At 43.0% G+C, this 17,789-nt stretch overlaps 1 protein-coding gene across 50 annotated transcripts in view; it reads left to right on the top strand.

The window, feature by feature from the left end:
* The window catches only part of ZMYND8 (zinc finger MYND-type containing 8), a 160,047-nt gene that overhangs the window by 62,949 nt on the left and 79,309 nt on the right, over nucleotides 1–17,789 (top strand). For 26 of the 50 annotated variants that reach the window (XM_054674528.2, XM_054674546.2, XM_054674542.2 and 23 more), the window contains 4 exons: nucleotides 7,685–7,903; nucleotides 11,849–11,962; nucleotides 14,699–14,791; nucleotides 16,296–16,383. In XM_054674528.2, coding sequence (XP_054530503.1) covers nucleotides 7,685–7,903; nucleotides 11,849–11,962; nucleotides 14,699–14,791; nucleotides 16,296–16,383 — 514 coding nt within the window. The remainder of the gene's footprint in view (nucleotides 1–7,684; nucleotides 7,904–11,848; nucleotides 11,963–14,698; nucleotides 14,792–16,295; nucleotides 16,384–17,789) is intronic. The other 24 variants (XM_054674533.2, XM_063803056.1, XM_009437378.5 and 21 more) reach the window with 1 other exon arrangement.

The following is a 17,789-nucleotide window of genomic DNA, read 5'->3' as shown; positions in this document are numbered from 1 at the left end:
GCGACAGAGTGAGACTCTGTCTCAAAAAAAAAAAAAAAAAAAAAAGGCAAATAATCCATATATTTCCATTTTTGGTAGAGATGTTTTATTACCATGTGAAAATATGGGATGAGTTTTAAGTTTGGTCCCTATTCCACCCATTTATCATATATTAGGAATTCATTTTAGGGAAGTTTATTTTTATTTTTATTTTTATTTTTTGAGACAGGGTCTCACTCTGCTGCCCAGGCTGGAGTGCAGTGACATGATCACAGCTTACTGCAACCTCAACCTCCCCGGCTCTGCAGGCTCGACCTCCCCGGCTCGAGCAATTCTCTTCTCTCAGCCTCCCAAGTAGCTGGGACTATCGGCACATGTCAGCACACCCGGCTAGTTTTTTTATTTTGTTATAGAGATTGGGGTCTCACTTTCTTTCTTGCCCTGGTTGGTCTCAAACTCCTGAGCTGAAATGATTGTCCTGCTTCAGCCTCCCAAAGTGTTGGGATTACAGGCATGAACCACTGCGCCGAGCCAAAAGTTTAAAGAGCTTTAAAACACATTTTATTTTCAGGGTTTAAAAGCATCTTAAGGTTTACCATGCATTTTTTAAAGACCTTTGGTCCAGTGTTTTCACCCCTTAGGAAGGTTTGAGAATGCCTGGGAAGATGCTCTCGGCGTTTTGTGGAGGAGGGTCAGGTTGCTAAATGGATGTCCTGTAGTATATGGGGCAAGAAATGCCTTGCCCCAAATGACGTCAGGGTCTTTACAGATAAATACCACTCTGCTCTTTAGTTCTGACACATTTGAGTTCAAACATCCTGTTGGGAGGTGTTTTGGTTTTTTTCCCTTGCATTAAAGGATTGAGAAATAACGTGCCAGCAGATTTGTACAGAATGGCCTTAGGTGTATCTTTGATCAAATATAGCAAAGAAATGATGGGGCCCCTCTTCACCTTCTCTGAGGACAGGGTGTCTGCATATCATGAATGAGTGGCTAGTACTCATTTTCTTGGGCCCACACGTTGCCCTAAAAACTGGGACATTTGAAGTCTTTTTTTGCTTTCTTTTTTTTTTTTTTTGAAAGAAACAAGGCTTTGCAGGCCCAGGCCTGGTGGCTCATGCCTGTAATCCTAGCACTTGGGGAGGCTAAGGTGGGTGGATCACCTGAGGCCAGGAGTTCGAGACCAGCCTGGACAACATGGTGAAACCTCATCTCTACTAAAAATAGAAAAATTAGCCAGGCATGGTGGTGCGCACCTGTAATCCCAGCTGCTCGGGAGGCTGAGACATGAGAATCGCTTCAACCTCGGAGGTTGTAGTGAACCAATATCGCACCACTGCACTCCAGACTGGGTGACAGAGTGAGACTCTGTCTCAGAAAAAAGAAAAAAAAAAAAAAAGAGGCAGGGCTTTGCTCTGTTGTCCAGGCTGGAGTACAGTGGTGTCATTGTGGCTTACTACAGCCTTGACCTCCTGGGCTCAAGCAATCCTCCCACCTCAGCCTCCCAAGTAGCTGGGTCTACAGCTGTTCCCCAACATGCCTGGCTAATTTTTTTTTTTAACTTTTTGTAGAGATAGGGTCTTGCTGCCCAGGCTGGTCGCGAACTCCTGGGCTCAAGCTGTTCTCCCACCTCATTCTCCCAAATTGGTGGGATTACAGGTGTGAACCACTGCACTAGGCCCACAGAAGTCTTTTGTTGGGCTGAGAGAGTGTATTAACAGTTGAGATAGTTCAGGGGAGTGCAGGGATTGCCAGTTTCTCCCCAAGGTCAGGCAACACTAGGAGTTTGTGTCTGCCGAACTCCTTGGATCACTGGAGCTGAGTGGGGGCTGCCTCTGTAAGATGGGTCTGAGCTCTGCCCAGCCCTGCTGTCTCCCCCACTGTGAGGTTGAATGCCAGTGCATCCTCACACTCCAGGGCTAGGTGGTTCTTTCTTACATACTTCACAGTATTCATGCTTTTACCAGATGTAGGAGAATGAGAGCTGAAGCTATGGTTTTTTTCACTCAGGTATGGTCCCTGTGTGGCCTCTGTAGGAACTGGAGTCTATGGTCCTCATCGTCCACACATGGACCTTGTGTTTACACACAGCCAGAGCACCCATACTCTGGTTTATGTAGACCAGGTGTCTGCAACTACAGCCTGTGGGCTAGATGCTGCCTGAAGCCTGTGTTTATAAAGTTTTATTGGCACACAGCTACAGTCATTCATTTATGTACTCTCTGTGTGTGCTTTTGCCCTATAGTGGCCAAATTGAGTATTTGCCAAATTGAGTATTTGCCTTATGGCCTGCAAAGCCTCAAGTATTTACTATCCTTATAGAAGCCTTTATAGGAAAAGTTTGCCGGCTCCTGTTGTTATCATTGAAGGTATTCCAGAAGCAAATAGACAGGGCTTTTTCTACTTTCTTGTTAGCCAGCCTATGGAAGCAGGGAAATAAGAACATTTTCTCTCCTGCAGTATCCCATAATAACCTGCAAATATTCCATGATAACACAGGTTGCAACCTGTTTCCCTAGTTATCAAACTGGTAACACACATTATACATGTAGGGGAGAAAAATCATATCTCAGAAATGATTTGCTTTCCCTTTTTAAAATGTTCCATATTTGTTATCAGATTATTTTTATGGAACAGGAAACACTTACAAGCAGCAGATAAGGAAAATATCTGATTGATAAGGAGATTAACCAGGCATCTAGCTCTCAGCAACTGCTACTGTTTCAGGAAACGAGAAAATCTTCTGAAAAGAGTACAGAGCAGCCAGGCAGTCCTCGGGATCCTCCTAGGGGCAGCCAGCCCCAGCCAGGAGGTGGTGGGGTTGGGAGGGGAGCACCAGGAGAAACTTAATTTTGGAGGATCAGTACCTCGGCTACTATCAGACAGAGAGGATTTGAGTTGCTGGTTAGGGAGATGTACAGTCATATTTGATTCTTCCAGCTTCTTTTTTTTTTTTTTGAGACAGAGTCTCGTTCTGTTACACAGGCTGGAGTGCAATGGTGTGATCTTGGCTCACCGCAACCTCCACCTCCCGGGTTCAAGCACTTCTTCCTGCCTCAACCTCCTGAGTAGCTGGACAGGCGCCCACCTATAGTTTTAGTAGAGACGGGGTTTCGCCATGTTGGCCAGGCTGGTCTTGAACTCCTGACCTGAGGTGATCCACCTGCCTTGGCCTCCCAAAGTGCTGGGATTACAGGCGTGAGCCACTGTGCCCAGCTGATTCTTCTAGCTTCTTAACAACTCTTCCTATTGTATTATTAACTTACTGAAAAGAAGTCAGATACTGAAAATACGGCTTACTGTTATCTTTCAAAAACCACAGTAGCATCCTAGAAGACCCCACTCGGGGTAGAAATAGTTCTGAAAAAAAAGGGAAATAGTTCTGCTTGCTTGGTATGTATAGTTTATCTTTCAACAGGAATTCCCCGCCCTCTCTTCCCCTTCCTGCTGCTCCTCACCCATCTCCTCTTTAGCACCCCCATACCCCTACAATAAATTCAAAGCAACCATTTTCCTAGGCAGAGAGCAGACCCTCTAGGTTAGTGGTTCTCAGCTAGGGACAGTTTTGACCTCCAAGGGACGTTGGGCAAAGTCTGGAGACATTTTTGGTTGTCCTAATTACATGTGTGTGAGAGTGTTAGAGTATTACTGGAATCTAGCCAGGTATGCTTCTACCTGCCCTGCAATGCACAGGACATCTCCCACATCAAATACTTTTCTGGCCCCCAGTGTCACCAGTACCAACATTGAGAGCCTGTGCCCTGGATGCTGTCCCCTTCTGTCAAGTTTTTAGTAGTCATCTTATTGTTCAGATGTTTTTTCCCCTCTAGCTTTGTGCACTAATCTGAACTTAGTTTGCATTGCAGATAATGTTCTCTGAGGGGGTCTCTAAGTCAACACACACTCTTCCTGGATTCAACGTTGTCTTATGAGGGCTATAGGGAAGAGAGAGTGTGCTGGGAGACCCAGGTTTGAGTCTTTGCTCTGGGCTCCAAGGTCAGATAAATATCTTTAACCAAGTAACCAAGTTTTTCTACACATCAAGTAAGACTAGTATGGGTTGAGTATTCCTTATTCATCTTGGGACCAGAAGTGTTTTTTTTTATTTTTTAATTTGGAATATTTGCATATACATAGTGAGATATCTCGGGGATGGGACCCAAGCCTAAACACATAGATATATATTTTTTTGAGATGATGTCTCACAGTGTCGCTCAGGCTGGCATGCAGTGGTGTAATCTTGGCTCACTGCAACCTGAGTTGAAGCGATTCTCCTGCCTCAGGCTCCTGAGTAGCAGGCATGTGCCACCATGCCCAGCTAATTTTTATATTTTTTGTAGAGATGGAGTTTCACCATGTTGCCTAGGCTGGTCTGGAACTCCTGATCTCAGGTGATCCACCCACCTCGGCCTCCCAAAGTGCTGACATTACAGGCGTGAGCCACCGCGCCTGGCCTAAACATAAAATTCATTTATGTTTCATACATACTGTATTAGTTTGTTTGTTCTCATGCTGCTAATAAAGACATACCCGAGACTGGGTAATGTATAAAGGAAAGCAGTTTAATTGACTCACAGTTCAGCATGGCTGGGGAGGCCTCAGGAAACTTACAATCAAGGTGGGGAGGGGAAGCAAACACGTCCTTCTTCACATGGCTGCTTCGAGGAGAAGTGCAGAGCAAAGAGGGGGAAAAGCTCCTTATAAAACCATCAGATCTTGTGAGAACTTACTATCACCAGAACATCATGGAGGTAACTACTTCCATGATTCAATTACCTCCCACTGGGTCCCTCCCATGACACATGGGGATTATGGGAATTACAATTCAAAATGAGATTTGGGTGGGGACACAGCCAAACCATATCACATACCTTATACACATAGCCTGAAGGTAATTTTTTACAATATTTTAAATAATATATGTGACTCATCACAAGAGATCACTTGTGGCTTCATGTTAGTGCTCAAAAACTTAAGGATTTTGGAGCATTTTTGATTTCTGATTTTCTCATTAGGGAGTGCTCTTAGTACCTTTCTGGGTGGTTGTCAGGATAAAATGAAGATGGTGTGTGCAATGGCATGCTGAAAATGTAACATGAAAAAAATATTGTAGCAGTGATATTCCCTGGAAACCAAGTAGAGCTCTATCTTAAAAGTTGGTCTGACACAGGGAAATAACTGGGCTAAAGAATTATGCAGCTGGGAGCAGTGGCCAACACCTGTAATCCCAGCACTTTGGGAGGCAGAGACGGACAGATCACCTGAGGTCAGGAGTTCGAGACCATCCTGGCCAACATGGTGAAATCCTGTCTCTACTAAAAATACAAAAAATTACCTGGGCGTGGTGGTGGGTGCCTGTTATCCCAGTTACTCAGGAGGCTGAGGCAGGAGAATCGCTTGAACCTGGGAGGCAGAGGTTGCAGTGAGCCGAGATCACGCCATTGCACTCTATCCTGGGCAACAAGAGCGGAACACCATCTCAAAAAAAAAAAAAAAAAAAAAAGAATTATGCAATCACATTTATAAGTATCAGCTACTTACTTTGCAGAAATGAGAATAGAGAGGCTTAGAAACATTGGTTTACAAAGGTCTACTAAGCAAGCATCTACAAGGCTCTTCATCAAGGATTGTGGAAATACCAGGCATTTGGGAACAGTAAAACCTCTTAATACCAGCCTGGGTAACATGTTGAAACCCTGTCTCTACAAAAAAAACAAAACAAAACACATACATACACACACACACACACACACACACACACACACACACACACACAATTAGTTGTGCATGGTGGCGCTCACCTGTAGTCCCAGCTACTTGGGAGGCTGAGGCTGGAGGATTGCTGGAGCCTCAGAGGTGGAGGTTGCAGTGAGCCGAGATCTTGCCACTGTACTCCAGCCTGGGCGACAGAGCAAGACCCTGTCTCAAATACTAAACAAAACCTCATCATAAAAGCTGGGAACAAGATATGGGTGCCTGCCTTCTTGGCAACTCTTGCACATTATTTTGGAGGTCCTAGCCATTAAAAAGAAAAGTCGTGTTAAAGTATTTGATAGGAAAAGACAAAACTGATGTTACTTAGAGTAATATGATTTTCAGTCAATAAACTATTGGAACTGTCTATATATGAGGTCTGTATTAGAAATCTGACAGCATTTCTGTCTATCAATGATAACCGTTTAGTAAATCCCCATTCGTAGTATCATCAAAAAGTATGCAGGATCTCACCAACGTAGAAGATATTTGTGGAGGAAACCATCATGTTTTACTGAAGGACAGAAAAGAAACATGTTATACAGTGAGATTTATTCGAGGGTAGGGAATATGGTTGTGGCTAAACTATTCTCTGTGGTTTTATTGCCAGGGAATTGAGGCTCAAAGTGGGTTGAGTCACTTTCTTAAGGTCACATAGCTAGTTACCAGGTCTTTTTGAATCTTCCCACGGGACTTACATGTGTACTTCCTAAATAGGATTTCGTATTTGTTTCTGATAGACATTTTCATTATGAGTTTCTCCTGAGTGAGTTTTTGTGTTCAAGTGTGGCTTTGCTGGATTCCATAATATACCATAATATTCCATAATATACCAGGAAGAGGTCGACCTCCCATGAGTTGGCCACCCATCTCATCTTTCTGCCATTGCTGATGTCAAATAAGAGATATGTCTCCCTAGCAAAAACAAGGACCTACCATGCTCAAGAATTATGGCTTTAGGAAGCCTCTTGTTGGCTCATAAATGCTTTATGTATTGGGGGTAAACTTAAAAATTAGATAACTGGCTGGGTGCAGTGGCTCACACCTGTAATCCCAGCACTTTGGGAGGCCGAGGTGGGCAGATCACGAGGTCAGGAGATTGAGACCAGCCTGGCTAACATGGTGAAACCCCATCTCTACTAAAAATACGAAAATTAGCCGGGCATGGTGGCACACGCCTGTAGTCCCAGCTACTCAGGAGGCTGAGGCAGGAGAAGGGCTTGAACCTGGGAGGCAGAGGTTGCAGTGGAGCCAAGATTGTGCCACTGCACTCTAGCCTGGGCAACAGAGCGAGACTCCGTCTCTGAAAAAAAAGAAAAAGAAAAAAAAATTAGGTAACCATTTTTTGGTGACTGAAACCCTATTGATCTATTCTCTAAATGTCTGCCATTTGAAGAATCCCAGGGCAAACTACTATGCTTTTATTGGCTTTGTAAATTGGGACTTCCATAAGTTGGGCTTCCAACCACATTAGCATTGTTAGTATGGTGGCATTTTGATAAACAGGCATACATTATATCACCCCATTTAATAGCAACACAGTACCATGAAGTGTTAGGCATTATCATCTCCATTTTACAGATGAGAAAATTGAAGCTGAGAGGTTAAGAGACTTGTCCAAGGTCATGCACCTGGTTAATGGTAGAGTTAAAATCTGAACCTAGGTAGATGTGGGTTATAGGCAATGTGCCATTCTGCTAGGGCTGCCTTGTAACTCTTAGATACCAGCTTTTAATCGTGGCCTCTTAAAATAGAAAAAAGAAAAATCCTCATAATTTTAACAACTTGCCAATTATGTATTTAGTAGAGTAACCTAAGATAGTTTGGCTTTTTAATGAATTTGTGAAATGCTGTAATTTTCTTTTGTTGTTATTGATGTACTTGTTCAAATTCCTTTTGAGAATGCACATTTGTTTTGAAACCAAACCTGTCTTTCTTGCCTACATTTCAGTCAGAACTAAGACATGGTCCGTTTTACTATATGAAGCAGCCACTCACCACAGACCCTGTTGATGTTGTACCGCAGGATGGACGGAATGATTTCTACTGCTGGGTTTGTCACCGGGAAGGCCAAGTCCTTTGCTGTGAGCTCTGTCCCCGGGTTTATCACGCTAAGTGTCTGAGACTGACATCGGAACCAGAGGGGGACTGGTTTTGTCCTGAATGTGAGGTTAGTTCCTGATGAATGAATGCATTACCTGCCTCGTTTCCTCTCCTTTCTCTTTCTTCCTTTTATTTTTAAATTTACAAATAATCCAGATAGATGGAAAAGAGAAATTTCTTGCTTTCCACCTGTTCTATCCTGGTCACCCCCTTCTTGACCAACACCGGCAGTGGCTGCAGTACTGCAGCTCTTGGAAAAGACAATTGCACGGAATATTATTTCTGATTTCTCATGAGTCCTTGGATTCCTTGGAGATCTGTAGTCGTCATCTCTGCATCTTCTATGATGAACTTTTTGAAAGTTAAGTCCCAAATCATGAACGGCTCACACATTTTGAAAAGATCTCATTCTGTTTTCTCCGTCTTGGATGTTGTTGCCTGCCGCATCATCGAATCATCAGCAGTAGCCAAGCTGAGAAGACCACGTTTGGTTGCATGTTCCCCGTGGTGGCCGTCTGGTGCTTTCTTTTGTGCAACAAGTATTTCTTGAGTGCCTATTAGGTGCTGAGAATTCGACAGTGCACAAAAACAGGCATGGATCATTTTTTTTTTTTCCAGCAGAAAAGGACAAAAACCAAAATAAATAAAGTTCCATATAATGAGTTAAAAGAAAAGTGCTGTGAAGAAAACAAATTCAGGATGGGAATAGGAGGTCCAAGGGAGTGCAAGTTGTTTTCATTTTGAATGTGGTGGTCTGGGAAAGCCTCACTAAAATTTGAGAAAGACTTGATGAAGGAGAGGAGTGAGCCATGCAGCCATTTGGGGGACAACTTCCAGGCAGACGGCCGGAGGCAGCAGTGCATGGGCGTAGTCGGGGCAGTGTGTATGCCTCCTATGTAGCAAACCCCAGGCACCCTTTATTAAGCCAACTATTAGGGTTTCCACCGTTTGGAGGTGGCTCCTGTTCTTGGAGACCCCCAACTCTGATGTTTTTTTGGAATTGCTGAAAATAAAAATGTCATCTCCACAATTATTTAATGTGGAATGTCTCTTGGATTCAAAGATACATTGGAGGCTGAGCGTGGTGGCTCATGATTGTAATCCCAGCACTTTGGGAGGCCGAGGCAGGAGAATTGCTTGATCCCAGGAGTTGAAGACCTGTCTGGGCAACATAGCGAGACCCCCATCTCTACAGAAAGTTTAAAGAAATTAGCTGGGCATGGTGGTATGTGCTTGTAGTCCCAGCTACTTGGGAGGGTGAGCTTGGAGGATCACTTGAGCCGAGATGGTTGAGGCTGCAGTGAGCTATAATCATGCCACTGTATTCTATCCTGGGAAATAAAGCAAGATCATGTCTCAAAAAAAGAAAAAAAAAAGGTACATTGGAGTTTGATCTCAAATGTGGAAGCTTTCTATGTGTGAAATGGAAAGATCATCCAGATGTCTTTAGTAGGGAAAAAAGCCAGCTATAGGACAGTGTCTGTCATACTTTTGTGTAGGGAGAGGAGAAAAATAAATACATAAAAAGAAAGTAGACACGAAATCAATATGATGACGATGATATTGTAATGGTGTCCTCTCTAAAATGGCAAAAGGCGGCTGCCATTCTCTTTGGGTTACTCTAGATGGAGAAATATGTAGGGTTTGCATTGTACAGTGGCGCCCTCCTCTGCACGCAGAGGCTGACGTCATTCTACTACATTTGTCATGGGATCTGGAACCTTCACCAATTTTCTTTAGTCTTGGCCAACTTTTCCCAATTGTTTAATGATATTACAAAGATGACAGCAGCTCTGATAGGATGCTTTTGCTGCAAATAATAGTTCTTTTATTTTTATTTGAGACATGGTCTTGTTCTGTTGCCCAGGCTGGAGTGCAGTAACGAGATCATGCTCACTGCAGCCCTGACCACCTGGGCTCAAGCGATCCTCCCACCTGAGCCTCCTGAGTACCTGGGACCACAGGTACACACCACCACACCTAGCTACTTACTAAGTTTTTTGTAGAGACAGGGTCTTGCTATGTTACCTAGGCTGGTCTTGAACTCCTAGGCTCAAGCGATCCTCCCACCTCGACCTCCCAAATTGTTGGGATTACAGGTGTGAGCCACTGTGCCCGGCCAACAAAATATAGTTGTTAATGCAAGCACTAGTTCCTGATAGAAGGGGGCTGAAACAATGTGGATTTATTATCATCAGAACCTAGAGGCAGGGCCAGGCCAGAGTTTATTCAGAGCCAGACTCTTTCCATCTCATTGTTGAGGTGACATGTTCTCCATGGCCATAAGTTGACTGCTAGGGTTCAGGTATTATGTGTGGATAGACAAAAATTCTCCCAAAAGGAGGGTGTCTCTCCTTGCATCTCTTTTTATCAAGCAGAAAGATTTTGTCCCTCATCTCCCAGCTGATTTGCCCTTGGGCTCATTGGTCAGTATTGCATCACCAGTCCTTGTACAAAAAAGCCTTGAAAATTGCATATGTGGTGCTTTTTGTGTTGTGGGAACCAGGCACTGCCAGCCAGGAAGAAGGAGTGGGGGGTGAGAGGGAATGAATGATAGTTGGGCAGGCAGCCCAAGTGTTTGCCATGGATAAGTTACCTGGAAACAAACCAGAATCAAACAAACAGGTGCTCTGTGTCTAAGATTCGGGGCTCTGAATTTCTTCCAGGGATGAGTTGTTACGGCAGTCAACTGGGAAGACTGAACGTTGCAGGCTGTGGTAGCTAAGCAAATAGATGCGTGCGTCATGCACTGTTTTCAGCTTCTGAGTGACTCTTGTGTTGGCCTTTTCCTCGACAACCAACGAGACACATCTGAGAGTTCCTTTTGGAGGCCCCAGAGATGTGAAAAATGGAAACAGAATCCAAATTAATTGGAGAAAACTTTTCTCAGCTCTCCCTACACAGATGGTTAAAGAGTGTTTCCTGACATGATCAGAATTTGCTATTTTTGTTGTTGCTGCTACATAAGGATTCTGAAGCCTTAAGATGTAGTACCAGATTTACATAGCAGAATCTGGTTTCAGACGTTCCTTTGGGTCTCTTCTTTGATGGGAATTTCCCTTAGGAGCTGATATCTATTGCCCATGGAGATAGACAGTTAGGTTAGGTTGTGCTCCTTGTGTACTTTGACACAGTGCCTTAGGTGGGTTCAAAGTAAGGGAGATGGACAATGAAGTCATACGTATTATTAGTCCACTGCTTTCCCTTGTAATCTTTCTGCAGGGAAGTCTGTCCCTTTCCATCAGTGATGCCATTGAATTAATGCCTTGTCAGTTTCCTGAATGACAGCCCAGAACCTTAAGAGGATCAGGATAAATGGTTGATAAGTATCCATCCTGTGAAGTAATCACCCTGAAATCATCCGTGGCCTTTACTTTCTTTTTTTATACATACATATTTTTGAGACAGGGTCTCGCTCTGTCACCCAGGCTAGAGTGCAGTGGCACAATCATGGCTCCCTGCAGCCTCCGCCTCCCAGGCTCAAGCCATCTTCCCACCTCAGCCTACCAAGTAGCTGGGACTACGGACGCATGCCACCATGCCTGGCTGGTTTTTGTATTTTTTGTAGAGATGGAGTTTCATCATGTTGCCAGGCTGGTCTCCAACACTGGGGCTCAAGCAATCTACCCACCTCAGCCTCCCCAAGTGCTGGGATTACAGGCGTGAGCCACCACGCCCACCTGGCCTTTGCTTTCATATCCCATTCTTCAAACCTAAAGGTTATAATAATGATGATTTTTCAGGCCCCTGTTTACCCACATCTTTTCTCAGATCATGTCGTCTTCCTGAGCTAAAAATGCTTCCTGATAAGGAAATAGATTGATACACTTTTTAATAGTTACCCACTGATCTGGTACATTTTGTTCCAGGAGTCTTTGCTAAGTGAAACAACAAGTCTCATTGGGATGAGAATTGCTCTTTGTCTGTCAGTTGACTGAAAAAATAGAGATCAGTACATGGATGGTAATTTCTTTTTTCTAACCGGACGTTTATGTATGACTTTGACTTGTAGAAAATTACAGTAGCAGAATGCATCGAGACCCAGAGTAAAGCCATGACAATGCTCACCATTGAACAGTTATCCTACCTGCTCAAGTTTGCCATTCAGAAAATGAAACAGCCAGGGGTAAGAAGAAAGTTCCTCTTGGTATAAGCGTTAAATGAACGTAATGACATATGTTTTGTTCTGTTAATAGCTTAGCTTTTTAGGTACCTGATGTATTATTTGGGCCTCCTTGCGTCCCCAAATTCAAGTATGTGTAAATCACACATGAGATATGATGCCATTCACTTAATTCTCTGTCGTAGTAAGCACTGTATGTCCCAAAGGAGTTTAATTGGTACATTAGTCTGTTTTCACACTATTGTAAAGATATTACCTGAGACTGAGTAATTTATGAAGAAAAGAGGTTTTTTTTTTGTTGTTGTTTGTTTGTTTTTCTGAGATGGAGACTTGGTCTGTCACCCAGGCTGGAGTGCAGTGGTGTGATGTTGGCTCACTGCAACCTCTGCCTCCCAGGTTCAAGTGATTCTCGTGCCTCTGCCTCCCCAGTAGCTGGGATTACAGGCTCCCGCCACCGCACTGGCTATTTTTTTTTTGTATTTTTAGTAGAGACGGGGTTTCACCATGTTGGCCAGGCTGGTCTCAAACTCCTGACCTCAAGTGATCCTCCAGCCTCGGCCTCCCAATATGGTGGGATTACAGGCATGAGCCACTGTGGCTCGCCAGAAAAGAGGTTTAATTGACTCACAGTTCTGCATGGCTAGGGAGCCCTCAGGAAACTTAAAATGATGGTGGAAGGCGAAGGGGAAGCAAGGCACGTTTTACATGGCAGCAGGAGAAGGGGGGTGGGAAGTGCCAAACACTTTTAAACCACAAGATCTTGTGAGAACTCACTATCATGAGAACAGGATGGGGGAAACCACCCCCATAATCCAGTCACCTCCCACCAGGTTCCTCCCTTGACATGTAGGGATTAAAATTTGAGATGAGGTTGGGTGGGGACACAGAGCCAAACCATATCAACTGGGCAATGACATAGTAAAACGTTGAGGGGGATTGAAAATTCTGACTGGTTGCAAAGTGAAACCTCCTACAACACCCAGCAAGGGGAGCTTTGTGCTCCTTCCCATGGGAGTTAGGAAAATCCATTTCAATGAGGAAGCTGAGCACAACACAGTTTATTTATGTCCCAGATCTGATGATGGAACCTTCAAGGAAAACTCAACCAGTGACTTTTCCGTAGAGGGTGAGAATTTGGTTAGTTCCTTCAATTTTGAGATGGGATTTGATATACAGCCTTTGCCCCTTGAGGAAAATCTGCATGTGGGGGCAGGGCTGGCCAGTTGTGTACCTCACAGTGGTGCCTCACCTGTGAGTCCCAGGTCAAACCATGGCCACTGTGGTTTGTATATTTATCACAATACTTTTCAGGAAAATGGCAGAAAAATAACTTGTTTTTGAAGATAGTATTATTTTGACAATATAATAAGCATATTATGACATTTTTTCTATAGATGAATATTTTCCTTTCCTCCCTCCCTCTGTCCCTCCCTCCCTCCCTCCCTCCCTGCCTGCCTGCCTGCCTTCCTCCCTCCCTCCCTCCCTCCCTCCCTTCCTCCCTTCCTTCCTTCCTTCTTTCCTCGTCCCTCCCTCCCTCCCTCCCTACCTCCCTCCCTCCCTTCCTTCCTTTCTTTTTTTGGAGGCAGACTGTTGCTTTGTTGCCCAGGCTGGAGCGCAGTCATAGCTTACTGCAGCATCAACCTCCTGGGCTCAGGCGATCCTCCCACCTCAGCCTCTCAAGTAGCTGGAACTATAGATGCACACACCGCCACACCCAGCTAACTTTTTTATTATTATTATTTTTTGTAATGACAGAGTCTCGCTATGTTGCCCAGGCTGGTCTTGAACTTCTGGCCTTAAATGATCCTCCTGCCTCAGCCTCCCAAAGTGCTGGGATCACAGGCATGAGTCACGGCGCCTGGACCCTACAGATGAAGAGAAACTTGCGGACATGATGCCCCCTACCTGATTTGCACAAAGGCACCATAGGGGCTAGTGGTGACCCTTTGTACAACTCCTGAGAGTACTGTACAGAAATGTAGATTCTTGGGGCTAATCACTGTGGTTCTATATCTTTAAAAAAAAGAAGCTTTTGCTTTGAGATTATATTCTGAAATTTTGAAGAGATGATAAAAAAAATTTAGAGCATGCTGATTGGATATCCTTCAATTGAGAACCTTTAACAAATTGGACTCTTTTAAACAAAATCTCAATCAGTGGAAGCAAAAGGTGTAGCCTTAGTTTGGTTTACACCATTTTTTTTGTTTTTTTTTTTGCTATGGTATAATTTTTATGTTGAGTGTGGCAAGGAATTACCTTCGATTTTCATAGGCTAAATTATATGTGCTAATGACTGATAACAAAAAGAATGAGTCATGTAGACTTGTCAGCCCCATAGAATTAAAAACCAAGAAGAAAAATTGAAGAAGGCGTTAATTTCTCAAGTAAATCGTTGAACGTCAAATCAGTCAGGGGAGAAAGTTGCTGATTTTGTTAAAGCATCTTTTTAACTTACAGTGTGTATTGTAATTGTCAATCTAGAGGACAGGATCTGCTTCTTGAGTGTGTATTGAAAACCAAGAATAAAATTGGATCACAATTGGGCTCATAATTATCAATAACCAGGCAGAATTAGAAGGTAGACCAATTTGGAGCTCCCCAAGGTCATCCTTTATGGAAAACTTTAGAACTATATTGTCTGAAAAGTTGTCTCAATTTTTCAAGCCTTTTGTTAGCATTAATGCTTGGTTTTCCATAGTAATGATGGGTTCGTTCCTCTGCATATCTTCTCTTTTATAGACAGATGCATTCCAGAAGCCCGTTCCATTGGAACAGCACCCTGACTATGCGGAATACATCTTCCATCCAATGGACCTTTGTACATTGGAAAAGGTTGGCCTCCGTCAAAGAACCTCACCATTCTAGCCCACAGTTGAGATGCCTAAGGCTCTTCCCTCACTGCCCATGCTCTATCACAAGTTGGACATAACAATCTTAAATTGTTTCTCTACATTTTCATTGCTCCTTTATTTGGATAGAAGAACTCTTGATTCTCTAACGTCTTTCCTTTGTAACATTCTTCCAAGATTGCAGTGGAATGTTGAAATTCTTTGGTAATACTTCTGCGATGATTCTAGCTTTTTACCTGCAAAAGCCATAGCTTCTAAGAGTTAGTGATTTGATTGACTTGAGCGTCACCTCCTCTTTCTTTCGGAGGTGCTAATGAGAGCAGCAGGAAGGAAGAAGAGAAAATTAAGTGTCTGGGAAGCCTCCAGATTAGCAATAAAGATGTGGCTTCTTAGAATTTGACTTACTCTACTGATTAGGTTTTTTCTTGAATGCCTGAAGGTTTTAAAAGTTCATGCTAAAATTCCACGCTGAAAATTACACTTGGAACACTGTAGATTGTGCACATTATTCTGATGCTGATTTTCAAACTGTTTGCAGCAAAATATGGGCAGTGAAATGCATCCACGAGGAAGAAACATTACTTCATATTGTCTTCCCCAATAACTCCCAAACCATAAATCCAGTCTGTTTTTAGGAAATTGCACATACCTTCATGGTGTGGTGGAGAAAAGGAGGCATTCAAAAGAGATGGAGTTGGAAACCTAACTTTATATTAAGTTAAGAGCTGTGGAACTTTAGATACGTTCCTTAACATTACTCTATCTCAGTTTGCCTTTCTGTAAAATGGGTATGATAATAAGTACTTCATTAAATTATTGTGAGGTTTATGTGAGACCATATGACTAATAATAAATAATGTATAAATATATGAAATACCGTGTTTGGCCGGGCGCGGTGGCTCAAGCCTGTAATCCCAGCAGTTTGGGAGGCCGAGGCGGGCAGATCACCTGAGGTCAGGAGTTCAAGACCAGCCTGACCAACATGGAGAAACCCCGTCTCTACTAAAAATACAAAATGAGCTGGGCATGGTAGCACATGCCTGTAATTCCAGCTATTCAGGAGGCTGAGGCAGGGGAATTGCTTGAACCCGGGAGGTGGAGGTTGCAGTGAGCCGAGATCACGCCATTGCACTCCAACCTGGGCAATAAGAGCAAAACTCCGCCTCCAAAAAAAAAAAAACTGAATAAATAAACTACCCTGTTTATTGGAAGAAGCTGCATGATAAATGACAGCTACTGTAAGATGAGAAAATTCCAGTTATTGTGTTAAATTCAAAGTGCATTTTTATAGGGTTATAGATCTCAAAAATAAAAGCATTCTTTAGTCGGTGTGTTGTAGGTTAAAAAGAAGCATCTTGGGAAATGAATAGAAGAACACTAATTGATTTGGCAAATGACTGCTATAAAAATTATGTGGGGACACAAGAGTCACTGACTGTGGCTTGTCTAGACTCACTGTGATTATGCTCCATCGCTTTTCTTCCCAGAACGCAAAAAAGAAAATGTATGGCTGCACAGAAGCCTTCCTGGCTGATGCAAAGTGGATTTTGCACAACTGCATCATTTATAATGGGGGTGAGTGGCTTAGATTACTCCTAAGAAAGAGTATGCTGTGTATGTGTTGCACAAATTCCTGTCCTTCATGAAAAATCAGACTCTTAATTCATATTGAGAATACTTGCGTATAGATTGTGCTAATATATGTGAATAGGAGGCAGTGATCAAGTTCATTTTAAGGTATGAGCTGACATCTAAAGTGGCTCGCAGCTGCATGGTGCTGCTGCCTTTTAGTGTTGTTTCTACAAACCTTATTTTAATGGAAGTATAATTGCATAAAATAAAACATACAGATTTTATGTTTATATTCACTGAATTTGACAAATGTGTAACCACAAGATCCAGAACATTCCTATCAGCCTGTTGGAGTCTCATACATGCCATTTTCTAGGAAACCCACTCTCAACAGGAACCACTTTCTGCTTTGTGTTAGGATAGATTAATTTTGCTTCTTGTAGAATTTCATATAAATGGAGTCAGAGTTAGTGTTCTTGTGTGTCTGGCTGCTCTCATGCAGTGTAATATTTTGAGGAGTCATCTGTGTTATGTGTATTAGTGGTTCCTTTTTTTTTTTCATTCGATCAATATGCCGCCATTCATCCATTTACCTTGATGCTCATGGATATTTGGGTTGTTCTTAGCTTTGGGCTGTTAGGAATAAGCTGCTGTGAACCTGCTTGTGCAAGTCTTTGCATGGACATAGGTTTTTCTTTCTCTTGGGTAACTACCTAGGAGTGGTGTTGCCAGCTCTGTGAGTAGGTTTTATTTAACTTAGTACGTTTCACCAAACAGTTTTTGCAAAGTGGTTCTATCATTTTACATTCTACCAGCAGGGTATATTAGAGTTCTCTTTTGCTCCACACACTAAAAGGGTTGATATTGTCTGCCTTTTAAATTTTACCTGTTCTTGAAGGTGTAAAGTATTATGTCATGATGTTTTAATTTGCCTTTTCCTAATGATCAGTGGTATTGCATATCTTTTCCTGTGCTTATTAGTGACTTGTATGTCATTTTTTGTAAACATCTATTCAGATATTTTGTTCATTGCAAAAATAGGATTATTTATTTATTTATTTATTTAGAGACAGAGTCTCACTGAATCGCCCAGGCTGGACTGCAGTGGTGTGATCTCAGCTCACTGAAACCTCTGCCTCCTGGGTTGAAGCAATTCTCGTTCCTCAGCCTCCCGAGTAGCTGGGATTACAGGCGTCTGCCACCACACCTGGCTAATTTTTGTATTTCTAGTAGAGATGGGGTTTCGCCATGTTGGCCAGGCTGGTCTCAAACTCCTGACCTCAAGTGATTTGCCCACCTTGGCCTCCCAAAGTGTTGGGATTACAGGCGTTAGAGACCACGCCAGCCTGTTTGCTAGTGTTTAAGGAAAGATATATGCGTATCTGCTTTACGCACCATATTGCATTACT

Source organism: Pan troglodytes, chromosome 21 (assembly GCF_028858775.2).
Source record: "Pan troglodytes isolate AG18354 chromosome 21, NHGRI_mPanTro3-v2.0_pri, whole genome shotgun sequence".
In the NCBI taxonomy this organism is placed as follows: domain Eukaryota; kingdom Metazoa; phylum Chordata; class Mammalia; order Primates; family Hominidae; genus Pan; species Pan troglodytes.
Note: the sequence above shows the minus strand (reverse complement) of the source record. Positions and strands in the feature narration are given on the sequence as shown.